The sequence below is a fragment of the Rutilus rutilus genome (genome assembly GCF_951802725.1).
Source record: "Rutilus rutilus genome assembly, chromosome: 23".
NCBI classification, from domain to species: domain Eukaryota; kingdom Metazoa; phylum Chordata; class Actinopteri; order Cypriniformes; family Leuciscidae; genus Rutilus; species Rutilus rutilus.
Window position 1 is genome coordinate 27,533,205 of NC_140233.1, and position 19,852 is coordinate 27,553,056.

Below are 19,852 nucleotides of genomic sequence, written 5' to 3' on the forward strand. Positions count from 1 at the left end.
TGGATAGTTGATGCTATAGCGCTAGCTTATACATCTAAGGGCCTGCAATGCCCGTTAGGTGTCAAAGCGCACTCCACGAGAGGCATGGCCTCGTCGTGGGCTTGGTCTAGTGGGATTGCCTTGCAAGATATCTGTATGGCGGCAGGCTGGGCCTCACCGTCTACATTTATATGGTTTTATAACCTCGAGGTTCCCGCTTTACAAGCTAAGTTGCTCTCGGTCTAATTTTTCAGTATTGCCTGCCCGATGCTATCGGCTCAGGATGCTGAAACTGCTAGAGCGTCGATCACTGATCGTCTGTATACTCCTGTGGGCAGTGCGTAAGTCCCCCATATTTATCAGTCCAGGCCCAGTTCGCCCTGGCTGTGTGGAACACTTGATATAACATGCTCTTATCAGAGCTCCATATTACAGGAATGATGCTATTCTAGCCCCCGGATTCTCTGTGAGTCCCTTGTGATTAGGCACTGATTAGGCTGGTGCAGTTGCCGCAGAGCAGCCAATGGGCGCACGAGCTGTCTCGCCCATGTCTGCATGCTGCTGCAATGCGTTTTACATTATTGCAAAATTAAGGATAATTTTTTGGCTTCAATATCTCGTGGAAAAGAGGTTTTCCCCTAGCGTAAGATATTACGCAAGTACTCGTTCCCTCTCTAGAGTACCGAGTACGTTTTTATGCCTTCTACATAGTTTTAATTATATCTTTTAAATTATATTAGAATACAGTTGTAAATGCAACTAAAACAAGACTAACTAGAAAAAATAGAGAGAGAAAACAAACAGACAAACAATCTTTCCACTAAAAAACATCTTGTTGCCGACCTGACCGGCAGTCTCAACTGTACCTTTTGGACACAGGCCATCACACTTCTTACATTTCCAAACTCCACCCTCATCCACCTCATAGGTGCCAGGGCTGCATGTTCTCACACATGCCCCATGTTCTGTCGCGACATAGTTACCTGAGAAAAACATCAAACCATCAGTCATTCCAGAGTCGTTAACCACAACCAACCAGCAACACAATCCTAATGCGTCAAATCATTCTGTCATAGTTATCCTGCTTTCTGAGATGTTATTCAGAAACCAGAGTTTGAGTTGCAGGCTCACGATCCACACCAGAGTGATTCTCTTTACCTGGATTGTGTTGTTTAGATTTTAACCCTGAACACCTAAAACATTAATCTGCAGAATGCAAGAATTCAAGACCTAACAGCTTTGAATTTAATGAAAGATATAATTAGAATCTGAGTGTGTGTTTCAAGTGAAAAAAAATTAATAAATAAATAGCAGGTTTCGAAGATTCGTGTCTCAGCCTGGCCTTACGTGGACATTTCTTGATACAAGTTGCCCCAAAGCTGTACTTCCCGTCGGGGTTGAGAGCGAGCTGGTGGGTGTTAGGGTCGTAAAGCATGAGCGGTGGACATGCGTCCTTGCATGTTCCTTCATCCTGGAAGTCTTTACAGGCCTGCAGAAAACAAACAGCATTTCCCATGAGGCAACTAGTCCGAAATCATCTTCATTGCCCTTGAGGTTACATTTACTGCAGCTGTGCACTTCATTGGTAATGAATGTTTCACTGTAACAAATGTATATAGTACACTATTGTTCAAAAGTTTTTAACAAAAAAAATGAATATTTTGATTATTCAGCAAGGATGCTTTTTATCAAAAGCGATAGTAACAAGATTTAAATGTTACAAAATATGTGGTTACACTATATTTTACAGTATGTGTACTATAGTGTACTGGCAGTGTACTTCCCCAAGAAAAGTACTGGTAATTTAAGGTAACTATGGGTTAAGGTTAGGTTTAGGGGAAGGTTCAAGGTTAGAACCTATAGTTAAACCCAGTTATAGTTATTGCTATAAGAAGTACATAGTATGTGCATGCGAAACAGGGCTGTACCAAAGATTTCTATAGATTTCTATTTAAAAAAAAATGCTGCTCCTTTAAATATATTAAATATCTCCTAAAATATCACGGTTTCTAAAAAAATATATATATATAGCAGCAGTATAGCAACTGTTTTCAACATTGATAATAACAAGAAATGTTTCTTGAGCAGCAAATCATCATTTGAATGACTTCTGAAGGATCATGTGACACTGAAGACTGAAGAAATGATGCCGAAAAGTCAGCTTTGATCACAGGAATAAAATGCATTTTAATATATATTCAAATAGAAAACAGTTATTTTAGTTTTTATTAACACATTCAAGTGGCTGTGAATTTCTCACATGTTGAGTCATACTGCTATTGTTATTCACACTAGTTCAGTTCATAAATACCTAACCTAATTAACTAACTGTATTTACGCTCACATATAGCATACAGTATGTGGTAAATGATAAATGAGCAAGCAATGAATGGTTGGGAAATGAATCTAACGCATCTGCACGTGTGTTTCTCACCAGGCAGTCGGTTGGTTTGGGTCCAGTGCAGCCAGCAGCACAATGTTCATTGCAGCAGTCCATAGGTGTGCGTCCCTTACACCTGCCCGAGCACTGCTCCGCACAGATCACCTTAGTCACTAGATTCAGAGAGAGAAGAAACTTCAGAGATGCTAACAGACAAGTAGGGGTCAAGTAGTGTTCTTCGGCAGTCGTGAAATGTAAGTCAAGGATCAACTAAACAAACTAAAGAGGAGCATTTAAAAAAAAAAACTACTCAAAAAAGCAGAAATCCTTACAGAAATCCAAAACCTGTTAATTCACTGTATTTTGTGCATTACTAACCAGTACAGCATGAAACAAGATAACCCAAGTTTAAGATAACCGATAACCATAACCTCTTATTACTGAAAACATCCATAAATCAGTTTTAGCCATATTCTCACAATAATTACAATTACCAAAAAAAAAAAAAAAAGTTTCTGACATGAGCTGTAAGTGACCAATCACAACAGACTGGGCCATCTGACCAATCAGAGCAGAGTAGACCAATCACAACTAGGGTGACCACCTGCTAATAAGCCCAAGGGGGGACAAGGGGTATGTTTCTGAGGGACAATGGGGGACACTGCCTGGCACGGCGGTGCCCCCACCCCACGGGCAGACTCACTGATAGTGGTTTACCCATTTCTAGCACATACCACCTTACATGGTATATTAATAATGCCCTATTCCCCTAAACATGTGTAATTGCTGATGTATGCTCATGAATAGGCCAACCAATGTGTATTTTTTTTCTAAATAAAGACTCATAATATTTTGAACATTCAATGAATTGACAGATGCACTTCCACTTATGATTTACTATTTCATTTTATTTATTTTTCATTACAATTTATTCACTTTAAATAAATTATAATATAAAATTATAGGATTAACAGGAATTGTAGTTAAACACCACAGGAACAGTTTTAAAAAAAAGTATTTAAAAAAAAATATGATTGACATCGTATTCCCCTCCATGTCCGATTGAGAAGGACGTTTTGCAAAGGTCACAAAAAGCCCTCTCGGTATCCCCCTCAACACCTTTCTGCCACAAATATTCATTTTCCCAGTCTTTCTTGTGCCCACACCTTCTCTTTATAATTGATGATGGCGGTGCCTCTCAGACAGTCTCTTTCTCCATTTTTCGAATTGGAAAGCGCGCATCTAAAAGTTTCTTCCCAGTGTGTCTGGTATGCGCGTGCGTGCTCTGTCATGACAACAACGAAAAAGTTGATGACAACCTAGTTAGCAGTTCAACTGAGGGGTTTGTGTGGCAACAGTAGCGTGCTGAACTGTCAAGTAATGTTCGTTTGGCTGCCTGGGGCTCGAGGATATAGAGCGACCAACCTTTTTTTTAGCAAGCACAGATTATGCGTGACACGGTCTCAATCTGCGGGACGCATGAATTGGGTTTCAAACGCTGTGCGCGCACACGCTACGCGGGACGGGTGGTCACCCTAATCACAACAGACTGAGCTATCTGACCAATCAGAGGAGAGTAGACCAATCACAACAGACTGAGCTGTCTGGCCAATCAGAGCAGAGTAGACCAATCACAACAGACTGAGCTATCTGACCAGTCAGAGCAGAGTAGACCAATCACAGCAGACTGAGCTGTCTGGCCAATCAGAGCAGAGGAGACCAATCAAGACAGACTGAGCTAGGGATGGGGCCGATCCGATCCAGTATCGGTATCGGGACCCGATACCAGCATAATTCACGTATCGGATTTTCCCGATCCAACCTGCGGAGATATCCGATATCCATGAATCATGTCTGCGCTTTAACGTTGTCTGCTGAAATCCCAAAGTGATTCCCCCGGCTAGTCTGCTAGCTGGCTGCAAACTGCGGAATGGATTTCCTGAACGGAGGCGCGGCTCAATGAGACAGAGTCATGACTCATGAGACACGCTCCCGCTCAGGAAATCCATTCCGCAGTTTGCGACTAGCCAACAACGTCTGCTGTGTGGAAATACTTAACTTCATACCTATTTTTTTACAGTCTATGCTTCATACTGGAAACACCGCAGAGCAAGACAGCAAAATGCAATGTTTGCGAAGCCGTAATTCAGAGCTCTTTTAAGCTCCCTCGCGTCGTACAACACAACGAACGCAATCAAACATTTAAAAAAGCACCACGTTACTGAATAGCGCGTCAAATTCTCGTCTACCGCGTCTAGTTGGACGCTTGAATATTTTGAATCCATTCGCGCGTCCAGAGAGAGAGTTAACGTTACCGCATCGGAGCGAGGATTACCCTTCAGATAGTGTGTGTGTAAGATGTTTACACTTGCACTTTTCTTATATTTCAACACTCAAGCATTTGACTTTTTGGGAACGTAATAAATATTGACATGACAATAAATTTGAAACCCTTACAGTTGCATATTTGTTTTCAGAATGGGATTTTTCCTGTTAACAGGATTTCCTGTTTTTCTGACTTCCTTTTTTGACCTTATTCTTACCTCAAGTTGCCTTTTGGGACATGCATACGTACTTTAAGTTACATACTTGCCTGTTGAGAGAAGTTTATTTCAGCATCATATAAAATAAACAATAATGATAATAATAATATTAAAGCAAACACAGCTCTGGTATCGGAATAGTATCGGTATCGGCCGATATCCAAATTCAGGTATCGGGATCGGATCGGAAGTGAAAAAATGTGGATCGGTGCATCCCTAGACTGAGCTATCTGACCAATCAGAGGAGAGTAGACCAATCACAGCAGACTGAGCTGTCTGGCCAATCAGAGCAGAGTAGACCAATCACAACAGACTGAGTCATCTGACCAATCAGAGAAGAGTAGACCAATCACAACAGACTGAGTCAACTGACCAATCAGAGCAGAGTAGGCTATCAGAAAGGCAGTGTTTATAGAGACTGAATCTTCAAATAAACTGTTTTCAGAGCCAAACTTTTGAATAGTAGTGTAAAGTATCTGTGTTCCCAGTCTCTAGCTTTAAAAGGCTTCTGTGTTTTTTGTTGTTGTTGTGTTTTTTTAAACACTTCTACATAGAACGTTTTCACAAATTTACTAAAAAGCCTGAAAGTAGGAAAAACATTCAGATTCAGTTACTCGAGTAGTTTTTAGGACCACTTACTTGTTTGGCAGTTTTGAGGGCCAGGGCCCCAACAGGAACCATTGGGACAGCTCAGGTCACACTTCTCACCTGCGGGAGGTAGAGTAGAACATTCTTAATCAACGTGCAAAATTAATTAGTACCATTTAATATGCGTGTATATTTAAAAAAAGAATAATAATAATCTTGAGGGACTTACAGGATCTAGCCAAGTTAGGTGCCGGCTCTATGATTGTAGGCTGGGTCTCCATGTTCAGAATATCAGTCCACTGGATGGTCTCCACATTACATAAATAATTGTTATTGGTAAATTTTATTCCACCCTTCAGTATTTCTAGGAGGGAAAATGACAGTGTTTGAACAATGCATTTATGTAATGCAAATATAACTTTCAGCACTAGGCATGGAGATTAATGAATGTTATTCCCTCTACAAAACAAATGTGCGAAAGACACACAGGTCAGTTAGAAGCATGTGTTATTCTCAGTTGGAAGAAAAAAAAACTAGGACAAAGAACACTTTTATATAACCACATACCAGTTAAGCTAGTCAGTGGTAACTGGTTCACGCCTTGTCTGATGCTGTTGTCGGAGTTTAGTAGGACGGTCAATGCATATCTGTCTTCATAAAGGGAGTGGCCACGAATGATGCGCAGATTCTCAAGGGGAATGCTGGGAGCTGAGTTGAGCCCAATAAGAACATACCCACCAACTTCTTGGATGCTCTAAAAATCAGAAACATTACACATAAAGCTCACTAACATCCATCACTAATACTATATAAAGAGTTGTTATACTGCATAATTTAAATATTGTTGAGGCATCTGTCATGAAATACAAAATATAATAAAACATTGGTATATAGATGACTTACAATAACCAAACAGTAAGCTAACAGTAAAATAGCACTGAACGTAGTGTTTGTAAACAGATATATATATATATATATATACCATACCCTGAGAAAAGACAAGTCGTGTTTTTCAGTCAGATATGTGATTTCCAGGTTTTCCAGAACCACGGTGCAGTTGCTGTACATTTTTACCAGGATCTGATAATGTTCATCCACTGTTCCCAGAAGGGCCAGTTTGATGTTCGTTCCCCGACACACTTAAACACACACAGAGAAAGAAAGAACAATTCAATCCACTGGGGCCTTCATGGAAAAAAGCATAATAAAACTCAAATTCCAGTAGAAGCAAAAATGCTTTTGGTTTCTTTGTGCAATTTGTTTAAAACCTCCCAACCAAATTATTTTTGAACATAATTTCAAACACATCAGTTTTATTCATTCAATAATACAGTAAGACATGGGGTCAGTAAGATATTTTAAATTAAATTAAAATAATTTTATTGAGCAAAGATGCATTCAATTGATCATAAGTGACTTTTATTAGGCTATGTTACAAAATATTTATATTTCAAAATAAATGCTGTTTTTTATACTTTCTATTTATCAAAGAATTCTTTAAACACATCTATCACAGTTTCCGCAAATATATAAAAGTTTTTAATGTTGTTTATCTGTGACATTTTTAAACCATGTGCAAATTCATAAGTCAACACCATTGCTGAGTATAAAGACGGTCTCAAAAATGAGGTTTGAAATCTCCAGTTTTTCTTATGTCGCAAACTACCTTGTAACCAATCGCATCAACGTACAGGGCGAGCTTTAGCATATCATTAACTATGACCGCTCTGAAGCAGAGGAGTCTCAAGAGAAGCCATACTGGTATATTTGTCTGTTTATATGAAAAATAAGGTACATTTAGCAATATAGTGGGTGAATTATGTATATGATATTCTTGAGTACCAAATTGGCATCAGCTTTGCCATCAAATGAATTAAGTATATATATATATATATATATATATATATATATATATATATATATATATATATATATATATATATATATATATATATATTTTTTTTTTTTTTTTAAACATTAACTGTCAAAAATAGTTATTTTATTTGTAATAATATTTCACAATATTACTGTTTTTTTTTATTTTTTTTTAATCAAATACAGTCTTGGTTGAGCATAAAAAGCTTTATACACAGCCCTTTAACATCAATCACAGTCTTGAGCCTTCTTGTTTATTTCACATTTGTGGAATTTTAGCCCATTTTGCAATGCAAATTTGTTCCAATTACACAAGTTAGATGGAGTGTGTCTGTAGACTGCAATTTGCAGGTCAAACCACAGGTTTTCACTTGAATTTAAGTCTAGGCTCTGGCCAAGCCATTTCCAAAATCTTTATTAAATACAAATAAAAGACTAAAATGATTGTAATAAATCATCTGTGAATGCAAATGCTAGAGCCGGAGCCAATCTGAGGCATGTAGGTGTCTTTTGCAGCTAATGAACCAATCAGAATTCAGTGTAGGTGGGCGTTTGTTTTAAGTGCTCTGAGCGGCAAAGGAAAGACTGCGGTGGGCCAAGATAAATAGTGCTTGTGGCAAAGAGAGAGCTCGTATGAATGCTACGAGAACTTACTCTTTCTCACACACTCATCTGGGAAAAAATAACTACTACATTTACTCATTCTGGTCTATATTGCAGCAGAGACACCATTATGAAAAAAGTAGCAATCAAAACAGATAAAACTGTGAGGCGTTAATGATCAATGACAATGACAATTAATGCAATGTCAGTGGTAGAATGTTGTGTGGGTGGCAATTCAGTTCTTTAATAGGCTTAGATAACAGAGGCCAAACAACTCAACTAGCCTCAGGTCAAAGTTGTTTCTAGTTTTAGGATAAGCTAGACTCCACTTTCAAGATAAATGTATGTTGAGACAGTTTATAGGAGCCAGCTTGAGACCAGGAGCTGAATAATGGAGCTTTATAGTCACACAAGTGCAAAAAGCCTCTCTCTATGAACACTGAATGGATGAACTGCACAACACATTTACAGAAACCCCTCCTTCAAGTCTTCTTAGTGTGGCACGATGGTCAGGCGGAGAGCAATATGAAAACTAAGACAAGCAAAAGCTCACATGAAGATACTCAAAGTCTTAACAGTAGCCAACTACGCCACCTAGGGACTTTCACCCCAGGATATACTAGTACTCAGAAAATCTAAACCCCAGGTTCGTTCTTTCCAGAGAGGACTGAGACAGCTCTGCAAATTAAAACAATTTGTTTTATTGCACATGACAGTCACTAATAAGTACCTTCAATACATTTACCTCTTACATTACCGACACATACCAAAAAAGTACTTAAAATAAAGAAAAGAAAAGATTTAAAGACTACGGGCAGCACTTGGGTCTTCAAAAGACACTAACAGGGAAAAAGAATCCTGCCCCACCTCAAACAGTAAATCACTCACTACAACCAACCACTCACACTGGTGTTGCACACTAGAAAGGGAATGAGAAACTCACACTCAAGTGTTAAACACAATACCCCCAAAAAGAGAGGTGGGCAAAGTACCCTTTTTTTACCATTGGCCACAGGAGACCCGAGCGCTCACATTAATTATAAATTATATAAACAAAGAAAGAAAATCAAATCATACAGATTATAACAATTAAAGAAAATACCACAATACAAAAACATGAAAATAAAACATTCAAAATAGAAACAAAACAGCAGCGTAATCCGGGGCCGTGCGTCTTGCCATTAAAGATAAGCTTACACCGCTCAGAGCTGGAAGCAAGCCTGTTATGCACGTTCCTTCCAACCTGCACGCACACACAGCAGTGAAATTAACTTTTTTTATAAACATGAAACGATCCACCAGAAAAGAGATCATACTCACTGCGTTTTCAATGATTCTAACACGACTGTACAGGTTCTCGCTGCACTCAAATTGTGTAGTGACTGCAGGACACAAACTATAAAATTACACACTAATATTATAAAATCACATTCCATATTCCGCTCATTCACATACCTGATCACGCAATGAGCAGACTAAATGCCCCGAACCACACGACTCCACTAAGAACAGGCAACCAGGATGCAAAAAGTAACATCCCCAGCCATTTGAATGCTGCATTTTTATTTAGAGTGCAATCATGGTAATTAGTCACCAGACGGTTACCTGACACCACTAAATTTACTGGGCAGATAATTCAGCTCTCCACCAGGGGGAGAAACAAAGGGAAATTCCCAATCTGCTACATTAGCAAAACTAGTATTGTACCGTGAGATGAGGTGTTGACGTAGCAGGTGAGATTTATCATGGAGGATACTCGCTATTGTTGGGTTGTTGGATCGCATTCTTTAACGTATCTGTTCTTGAGGGAAAAGCTAAAGCTTGTAAACAACTGAACGACAAAAGTCTCACATTTCATCTTGCTTAAAAAGGATTTAAAAGTGAAAGTTCACCCAAGCATAATTTTTTTTTTGTAATTTACTCAACCTCATGTCATTCTTTCTTCTGCAGAACACAGACAGAAGAAATGTTTTTAAAAGAATGTTTGACCCTACAATGAAAGTAAGTGGGATCCAAAACAACATTGTGAACCCTTTGACTTTCATGGTATGTACAAAAAAAATTCTAAGGGTGCTCCAAACGCAGCCGTCTACCAGGACATTTCCAGAGCACTTCATGCTTCCTTCAGCAGACAAGCTTTATGGAGATGCTGACTTCATTTTCCAGCAGGATTTGCACCTGCCCACACTGCCCAAATAACCAAAACCTGCTTCAATGACCATGGTATTACTGTGTAATTACTGTGTGATTTCATGTAATATTCTAATTTTCTGGGATTTTGATTTTGTGAATTTCGTAAGCTGTAAGCTATAATCATCAAAATTATAACAAATAAAGGCTTGAAATATCTCACTTTGCATGTAATGAGTCTATATAATATATTAGTTTCACCTGTTAAGTTGAATTCTTGAAATAAATCAACTTTTTGATGAATTTTGATCTAATTTTATGACCAGCACCTGTATATATATATGATGAGGAATGATGTGGGATTTGCAGAAACGGCAGCTTCTCACATGAAGCCACACCCTACTGAGATGTCAAGAACGACAAGGAACGTTTATTTTTTCCAGCCTGGATTCCAAGGTCTCTTTCCATCACAGTGGCTCGCTCAATAATGGAAATACTATAAACTCCATGACGTGCAGGTTCAATGTTTCCAAACATAGACTTCCCGTGAGCTGGCAAACGGCACAGAATTAGCTTGAGAATTAGCATGTGTGATAACATGCAAAGACGATAAGAAAGAAAGAAAGAAAGAAAGAAAGAAAGAAAGAAAGAAAGACTGTCACAGGTAATCAAAGCGTTTATCTCTAAATAGATTCTGGCCATTTCAAACTCAGTCGCTGTCATCGCAATCATCTCACAATCAAACTGTCAGAGCCGCCACACGACTGTGAACGACAGAGGAACTAAAAAACATGACACTTCTGTCACACAGCTCTTTCCTTTATAAAAACTGCTTGAAGAAAACCCTCATTGTTCTCTGCCAAAGAGAGAGAGTCTCTCCAGCAAAATGAGGCACTGACTTCTTCGCCAGTTTTAGGAAACTGCTCAACAGTTTATCAAAGCAGGAGGTCTGCTTGTTTGACTTTCTCCGCAGCTCTTGAAACTCGAACCGCTTCAGCAGATGTGATTCTGGGAAAAGCCAATCACCGGGGAGAGGCATCAAGACCCAGAAACAACCAGCCTTCACATGCCGAAGGCCCTTTAGTAACGGACAGTTTTTTACAATCGCCCTCCCGGGAACTCAATATGGAGCCGTGAGTGGGCTCTGGTAACTCTTGAAAGAGCGTTCAGGACGGATGATGGAAACTTAGCAGAGGTGGAGGGGGAAGAATGCAGATATTAAAGACAGGAAATTGACGCTGGGCATTAGGTTTTGCTGAGAGAAATTACAGCCGGCCGTCTGCAAAACCGATCACTGGGTCATGCAAAGCGTGTGCAAACAGTGTGGGAGCTCGGAGACAGATGAGGACAATCGGACAGCAAATCAGTATGGTGAAGAGATTGTGAGGTTTCAAGGCATTCTGCAACTCATTTTATAGTCTAAACAATAAAGCGGAAATAGAATAAACATTATTGAGAGGCACGTGGAGTGAGTGGCCTATCAGTAGGTGGAGGCTTGTGTCAATGGATTTGCAAACATAAGCATTTGTAGGCAGCAAATCAATCAAGAAATCAGATTGTCGCTGAGAAAAAAAAACTGTCCATTTGACACTATATTTATGTAGAGATGTATAATCATTTAAAAAGTACAAATTATCCCATGCTATCTTTTTTTTTTTTAGATTTAAAAACCTTAAAGAGATAGTTCACCCAAAACTGAAAATTGTCATTTACTCACTCTCATGTCGTTCCAAACTTGACTTCCGTCAATCTTCAGAACACAAATTAAGATATTTTTAATGAAATCTGAGAGATTCCTGTCTCTCCATTGACATGCTATCACTTTGACACTTCAAAAAGTTCATAAAGAGATCGTAAAACTAATCCACATGAAAAAGTGCTGTTGTCTAGCCATCTGAGATTGTTAGACAACGGGACTAATTGTTGCTGAGTGCTCATGATGATGAAACCTGTAAAATGACAAGTTTAAACGTTTTCTCTTGTTCTTTTCTCAAAATTATGGAAAGCATTTTGAATTCGCCAAAACTACAGTTAACTCAACCTTTGGTGTCGCTAGCGCCACCAACCTGTTGACCTACAGAAAGGCTGCAGGCTCAAAGCATTCCTTTGCAGTGATTTTTTATTTGCTGAGAAATTGTTAGAGTCAGAGACAGAGAGAAAGAGCTGTTATGATGTCAATTAACGGGACCAAGATGTTCCAGCATGACAACCCGATGAAATGATGCCTGGCGGGCGGTTTGACGCAACGGTCCTTCATCTTGGAACGTCCTGAGGCGGGGGAGGAGGGTAATGGGAAAGAAGAGCAGTATCACATCTCAAATTCAGCTCACAATTAGGGGAAAATACAGGGTTGATGTGTTTCCCAAGATCACTGGCTAAACACTTCATGATCCCAACGGAGAACACTAATTGGCAGACCTGAGGAACAATCTGTGTTTTGAACATTGGGCGAGTCTATAATTATGCAAATGGTCTTTTTCTTTGTTAAATTTGATAAGATCTCAGCATTGGCAAGGATATCAGGGTGTTTTCCAGAGAAATCTGAATGGTTTGATGCCTGGGGCACAAGAGCAAAACAAATCCAGGTTTGACCTTCATGTTTAACAGTTCCAGGAGAAAAATCAGAATTTTCAGTAAATGAGAGAGACCTGAGATGAACAAATGGAGAGTTAAACCTGGATAAACGTAAAATAATTGATTAAATCTTGATGAAAAACACATCTTTATCTCTCTGTTTTGAACTTTCATCCACATAGTTTTTGTCCACGAAAACGGAGCTCTCCCACGTGGATGCATTTACAAGCGACGTTTAGGCGTTGCAGTGTTGACTGTGAAAACGGCGGTATTTGAAAACGATGACACGTTTAGTCATGTGACACATATCGTACACAGATATATGGTTATACCGGCATTGTAATTGCTTGCTATACTTTCATAGTGTTGCTAAAGAGAAATGCTCCTTTGTACAGTCTTCATATTGCATTCCTGCAAAGATGACTGAAAATTTACTCACAATTGCTGTCCTTCTGGCAAAACATGATGACAATTCCGTTTTAGACCATGTGATTTTAAGTGCAACCATGGACGTAACAGTGAGGGGTAGTGGGATATTTTGCTAAAGTGATTGTGCCAGAAGAATAATGGGTAACACTTTACAATAAGTTTCATTTGTTAACATTAGTTAATGTATAAACATGAACTAGCCATGAGCAATACATTTGATACTGTATTTGTTAATCTTTTTTAATGTTAGATAATGTCTAGCCCAGAAATAGACGTAGAGGCTACATTTGAAGAAGTAGGCCTATACTATGAGTATAACTATATGATTTTAAACGATGCAATGGACAAAAAGCATAAATGTATCAATACAAGAATAATGTTTGAAAGGATTAATCATTGAAATAAGCAACTTGCAAATGATTAGATGAGGCCTGACTCAACAAGCTGACTCTTAGATGAAGACACACAATCGGACCGTCTCGTACATGTAATCGACACACTAAAAGTGTCAATCAAAAGATGCATGGCATGTTTTTGTGGTTATATACTGTAAAACATTTATCCTGCAGACTTTTTAAATTCTGAATGTTTTTACAAGGAACTGAAAAAAGGACAGATTACACGAAAAAGAAATGTAAATGAAGTCACTTTTATATAGCGCTTTATTCAAAGCACCTTCATATATTTTTCACATTTTCAAAGCTTCACAGCTTCATATTAATAAACAGGAAATTTGTGTTAAAGTTGTTCAATTTCAACTATAAAGCAGCGGAAGAAAATTGTGTAATTATTCTGCTTAATATAGTTCAGTGTTGTTTCAATACAGTTCAATATCTGTCAGTGTTGCAAAGTTCATCAATTATGAAATTAGTTCAACTCAGCAATGATAGTGTCATTATTCAGCTCAAGTCTGTTCAAAGTTGATTCAATAACAGTGCTGTGTTGTGTTCAGACTTTAGGAATCAGATTTTTTCTCGAGTCAGATCTGTTCAGGCAGAATGTCCACACTATAATTTGCAAGTGATCAAATAAGATTCACGAGTCCAGATATAACCAATCTACCGGTATCCGCATGGGTTGCTTTGGTAATGGCGTAGACATTTACACCTATGTGGCGAGCTTTCAGAAAGAATACAGGAAAAATGGAGATTTTAAACCAAAATCTACATGAAAAGGTAACGTCACTGATGACTGTCAAAACAGAACTTATAATAAAGGGAGGAGATTCCTCTCTTGGCACCGTGACTGTAAACCTGAATGAGTCCTAATGAGGAAGCAGACTGTAATAAAGGGATTTGTGTCCCATCTGTCAGTATTGGCAGAGCCATGTGTTTACACATAGGACACCCCTGAGACCGTCTAAATAATATGCAGAGTGACATAAACACACTTTAAACAAATCGAATAAATGTGACTCTAGCACTAATATCATAGATTAAATAAATGGCTTTAGTTAACTGGATTCACATCAAAGAAAATGTGGTGGACCAGCACATTAGCACGCATTTTAGATAACCTAATGAAGCTTCATGTGATATGAAGTCAAATATAATGTTTATTATGACTGAACTTACCTGACTACATTTTGTTAAACCGACAAAAGTCATTTTCAGGGTTGGATCAGGTAGAAATCCTTCAGTCAACACACTCAAATTAAAAACTAAATTTCATTCAAAATTCATAACCTGCTGCTGTTCACTGGAGTTTTTCAGCCACTTTGAATAAAAAAAAAAAGATGGAAAAGAAATAATGTAGTAAATGTTGAGATCAACATTAACTAATATTAATAAATTAGTCACGTTAACTAATGTAGTTAACTAATGTTAACAACCGAAACCTTATTGTAAGCATCACCATATGTCATAACCGTCACCTTATGTTAATTTTTTTCATAAAAGTAATATTTTGACTTGAATAAAACCTGTCAATTTGCCACATGAAGCACATTTTAGAGTATTATCACAGCTGTTTAATCTATAGTGAAGAAGTAGTTCAAGGCAATATCCTCTTCTCTTCGCCACAACTACCGTATATAAATCACGCCAGTTCACTAATGAACGCAAAGAAATCACAACCTTATTAAAAGTATGGGGTGGGGTTATAGAGCCTTAAAATTTGGGCTGATCCCTGTGTGAACTATGGACTCAACCTCAGGTTCCTCCAGAAGGAGTATTATTGTCTGTAAATGTCACGTTCAATAAAAACGTAATTTAAAAGACTAATCGAGTCCAAGAGTAAGTTCTCTGTGGGACAGTGAACACAAACTCCCACTGTTCCCACGCTGACTGACTGAGGTTCCTCTAAGCGCACGCACATCTCTGAAGGTATGTGCGACGATCCCATCTAGATCTACCGGAGAGCATTCAAAGATGAAGGTTTAATCTTACACAACAAGCAGTTTCATAATACTGAGTGTCTCCTACCTTTCTTTTCCGGCGTCGCACAGAGGCTCCCTGAGAGCAGAAAGGTAAAAATCAATCCCAGCTCAGTTGGTCCTGCCATTTCTTATGTTTCAAACCTCTCAGACTTCACTCCTTGCCTTCTCGTCTTCTTGAAAAAAGTCGCTCGACTTGGCTGTAAACTTTGACAGCTCCTCCTCCGCACTCACGAGCCTCGGCAGTCAGGGGCGGATTAAGGTGGTCAGGGGCCCCTAGGCTGCTCTTTGTGTGAGGCTCCCCCTAAAAATGTATTTAGTGCCATACATTGTCCACAAGCAACTACGGTGAACTGGCATACACACATTGAGAGAGCCAACACTACAGTGTTTCCTTTACATTCCTTCATTGGCCAATTCACATCTACCCAATCACCTGCTTGTTTTTTTTATTTATTTTTTTATTTTTTATTATTATGGGCCAATTAGGGTCTTTTTTTGTTTGCGGCGCGGTTATGGGTTATCAACAGGCCCACCCAAAACTTGTCTTAAAAAAAAAAAAAAAACAACCTTTTAATATATTTTAATTTTGTCAAGAGTTATAAAAAAAATAGTCAATAAGCTCATAATTTGTGCTAAAATAGTCTAAATGTTTAGTTTTAAGAACAATTTAAAAAAGCTGGTTATGTCCATTTTGATGTTTCTTGTGCAAGTTCAGCAGACACTGAGGTTCGGGTTTGTTCCGATCAGAGCTCGTGAGCGGAGAGCGCATTTCTGAATATCCCGCTCCGCTCGCTCATTCCGCAGACCACAGGGTCGCTCGCTCAACCCAGAAGAATAGCCTGCTGCCTGGCTCGAAAATATGTGGAATAAGGGCTGCTTCCGACTAAATGTTTTTCTAGTCGACTAGTAGTTGTTCATTTAAGCCATTCGTGGACAAATCGCCCCTTTATATTAATTTAATTACTTAGGCTATATAGAGCGTTTACATATAGCCGCATTCAAGCTCACGAACGCACGCATAAAGCTTGCCACAAAGAACCGGTAAAAGTAATGATTATGAATGTGTCTAAAAAGCAAGGAGACATTTAATTATTTATTAATATACTGGTGTTTTCTGTGTCGCTGCAAAGATGAAGTTGACGATGCGGATTCGCCATGAACGCCAGAGAGAAATGCACATTTCAGATGACATATTCAGAGAATAGCCTATTTCTTTTGGTTTTGAATATTTTTGTTTGAAAGTAGACATTTCAAGCTTTCTATAATAGATAGCCCATATTTCTTAAATCTGTGAGGCACAATCTGAGTTTCGGCGCCCTCCAGTTCACGTGCAAAGCAAGTGATCGTGTCGGCGCCTTATTGCATTGTCTGCTATATATTTGCTTCTTATTTAGTAAATACAGGCAATTGGTTGATAAAACATTGATCAAAATTAAGATACAATTTATACAAAACGAAAATATTTAAAAAAGAGACTTTCAACAAAACAAGACTCAATGAAGTGGTCAAAATCATGTTTTACCCACTCCATGTCTCTAGACATTGCGCATCTCATGATGTATAATATCTTTCTCATGCTGCATGCTCACTTTCATAATCAACATTGATTAAATTAAAAAACATAATGACATCACATATTTTCTAACCCAGCCCTCGGCCCTGTTGCAACAGTCGTTGTTCAGGTAGGCTACCTTAAAACTGTCTGAGGTGTGATTGCGATTGAAATTGCGAGATAAAGCGCCTGCTTTTATGACAAACATTTCAGTCACATGTGACCTTTCTCAATGCCAAATTCTATATAAAATTGGATCTTAAATTTCCAATAAAATAAAAGTTTAAATTTAATGTTTAAAATTCCCATCCATTTGGATTACACAGTTTTGACATAAACAAATGAATAGATTTAATGTGATACATATTTGTCAGTCATAAATGAATAATAATACTATAAGTAATAATACTATAATAACACTATAATAGTACTAATAAACCAAATGTGTTTTGGGGCAGTTTACACAAGCAGTTTTCAACTAAAACCGTATAACTTTTTATGCGTTTTGGCCGTTCATTTACACGACAACTGCGTTTTGGGCGCCTGAAAGCACAAATAAACAAGTTTTTGAAAACGATACTGTTATTGTCTCTGTGTAAACTACAGAAAAACAGGTTCGTGAAAACAGTGATGTCATGAGCATGTGTGTTACGTGTTCAGTCTATAGGTGCGTAGTGTATCTTTACAATGTGACATCGCCAACTACTGGCCTGGGAGCAGAATACACCGTTTTTAGTTGTTTTTCGCTGATCTGAGTGAACGAGGATCGTTTAGACAACGTTGTCGCCTGAACGCGAAAAACGCAAATGAAAAATGTTGATAATTGTAAACATGTAAACATACCCTTAAATAGCACTCAATTTTTATCATCAATAAATCCAATTTGTTTCAGTCTCATATATTTTAACTAACTGAATACTGATTGTTCCACAGCTAGCCAGATTTCAACCATGAATTACTATTCAACCATGATTATTTAAATCAAATCAAATAGATGCAAATAATTAATAATAAACTGTCATGATTTTTTTAGTATTGATATGCATCAAATTAAGATTATTAGTTTATGTTAAAACCGTGTAATCCAAATGAATAACATTTTTATATGCAATTCAAATACATAGGCCTAAATCTTGAATTTTAAGCCAAAGTATTTTTTGAGTGCACAGTCCTTACCTGCGTACAAGACGACTACGCATTTAAACTTCCTCACTGCTATCCATGCACACACATCACAATTGTCTGAAGCACCTACATCTCTTTTTAAAATGTTATTACATAATGTGAATCTGTCTATGTCATACTATACATAGTAATGTCCCTATGCCCTTAATGTCCTCTTGCACTGTTCCCGTTTGCACGGTTTGCCCTGAATGTTTCAGAGTATATGTATATGTTTAAATGTTTAGTTATGTTTAGATTACCTCTTTTTAGATAGGCTGTGTGTATTTATATGTGTTTATGTAACAGTATTCTTGTGAGGTACAACAATAAAACTTACTTGACTTGGATGGAGGGGAAGATGGACTGGCACATATACAAAATGTTGGACATAAGGTGATTTACATACATTTGCACAGCACAATGCACGGTAACACTTTAGAATACTGTTCATTCATTAATGAGTAATTACACAGGAACAAACGAGTAACGAATTATTAACATTCTAGTAACTACTATTAACTAACAAGAAACTCTGATTAACAAATTAGTAAGTAATAGCGCTCAGATGAATGTAGTAGTTAATTATTAGCTAATCAGTAACTACTATTTTGTTCATACCTCCTAGAGAACTACTATCTACAGGTTCATAAATAATGCATAATTTATAATAAAAGGTAATGGTAGCCCATTAGTAATGACTCAAGTGTTACTACATCATTCTAAAGGAACTACTAATTATTTGGATCAGTATCTAAAGTGAAAAACATGATAACTACCTAATATTGACTGAAGTCATTGTAAGCTTTTGAGATTTTTGTAAGATTTTGAATAGCAATTCCTTCCAATGGATTTGGTAACACTTTAGTAATTACTAGTGTGTTCCCATGATCTTTACTTTAGAATACTGATCCAAATAATTAGTAGTTCCTTTAGAAAGATGTAGTAACACTTGAGTCATTACTAATGGGCTACCATTACCTTATATTAAACATTGTGCATTATAAATATTTATATAGTAGTTCTTATAGTCTTCAGTGAGGTATGAAAAATAGTAGTTACTGATTAGCTAATAGTGAACTACCACATCCGACTGAGCGCTATTACTCGTTAATTCGTTAATCAGAGTTTCTTGTTAGTTAATAGTAGTTACTAGAGTGTTACTAATGCATTACTCATTTGTTCCTGTGTAGTTATTCATTAATGAAGGAACAGTATTCTAAAGTGTTACCGGAAATGGTATCAGACACTTAATAAAAAATTATAAAATATATAAATGTTTTATACAAGTTACTTGTTTCATGCCTCAAGTTTAAAGCAGTTTTTCTAGTCATGATTTGTGCAACCAAATACTAAAGTCATTTCAAGCGTTTGAGATTTTTGGTGAACTTTTACATCTTTTAGAAAATGTCTTTAGAAGTATGTAGTAACACTGTAGTCATTACTAGTTAGTTACCGTGATTCTTACAGTAGTTACTAATGCAAAGCCAATCCTAAAGTGTAGAATCTTCTAATCATTCACAAGATATTCACACACACACACACACACACACACACACACACACACACACACACACACACACACACACACACACACACACACACATAAAAACATATTTTTTGAGAGGTAGGTTCAATAATAAAATAACTGTATGGTATTT

At 37.6% G+C, this 19,852-nt stretch overlaps 1 protein-coding gene and 1 long non-coding RNA gene across 2 annotated transcripts in view; both read right to left on the bottom strand.

Annotated features, from left to right (window-relative positions):
* Positions 1-19,852, bottom strand: part of LOC311283110 (uncharacterized protein) — a 790,474-nt gene that overhangs the window by 60,598 nt on the left and 710,024 nt on the right. The window contains exons 19-22 of the mRNA XM_084397300.1: positions 5,542-5,610; positions 2,414-2,532; positions 1,327-1,468; positions 846-962 (exon numbers count right to left, since the gene is read on the bottom strand). Of these exons, the coding sequence (XP_084253426.1) occupies positions 846-962; positions 1,327-1,468; positions 2,414-2,532; positions 5,542-5,610 (447 nt within the window). The remainder of the gene's footprint in view (positions 1-845; positions 963-1,326; positions 1,469-2,413; positions 2,533-5,541; positions 5,611-19,852) is intronic.
* LOC311282476 lies at positions 9,109-9,592 on the bottom strand. Its single transcript, XR_014625946.1, has 3 exons — positions 9,424-9,592; positions 9,289-9,350; positions 9,109-9,211 (listed from the first exon to the last, which is right to left on the bottom strand). It is a non-coding gene; the product is annotated as an uncharacterized lncRNA (long non-coding RNA).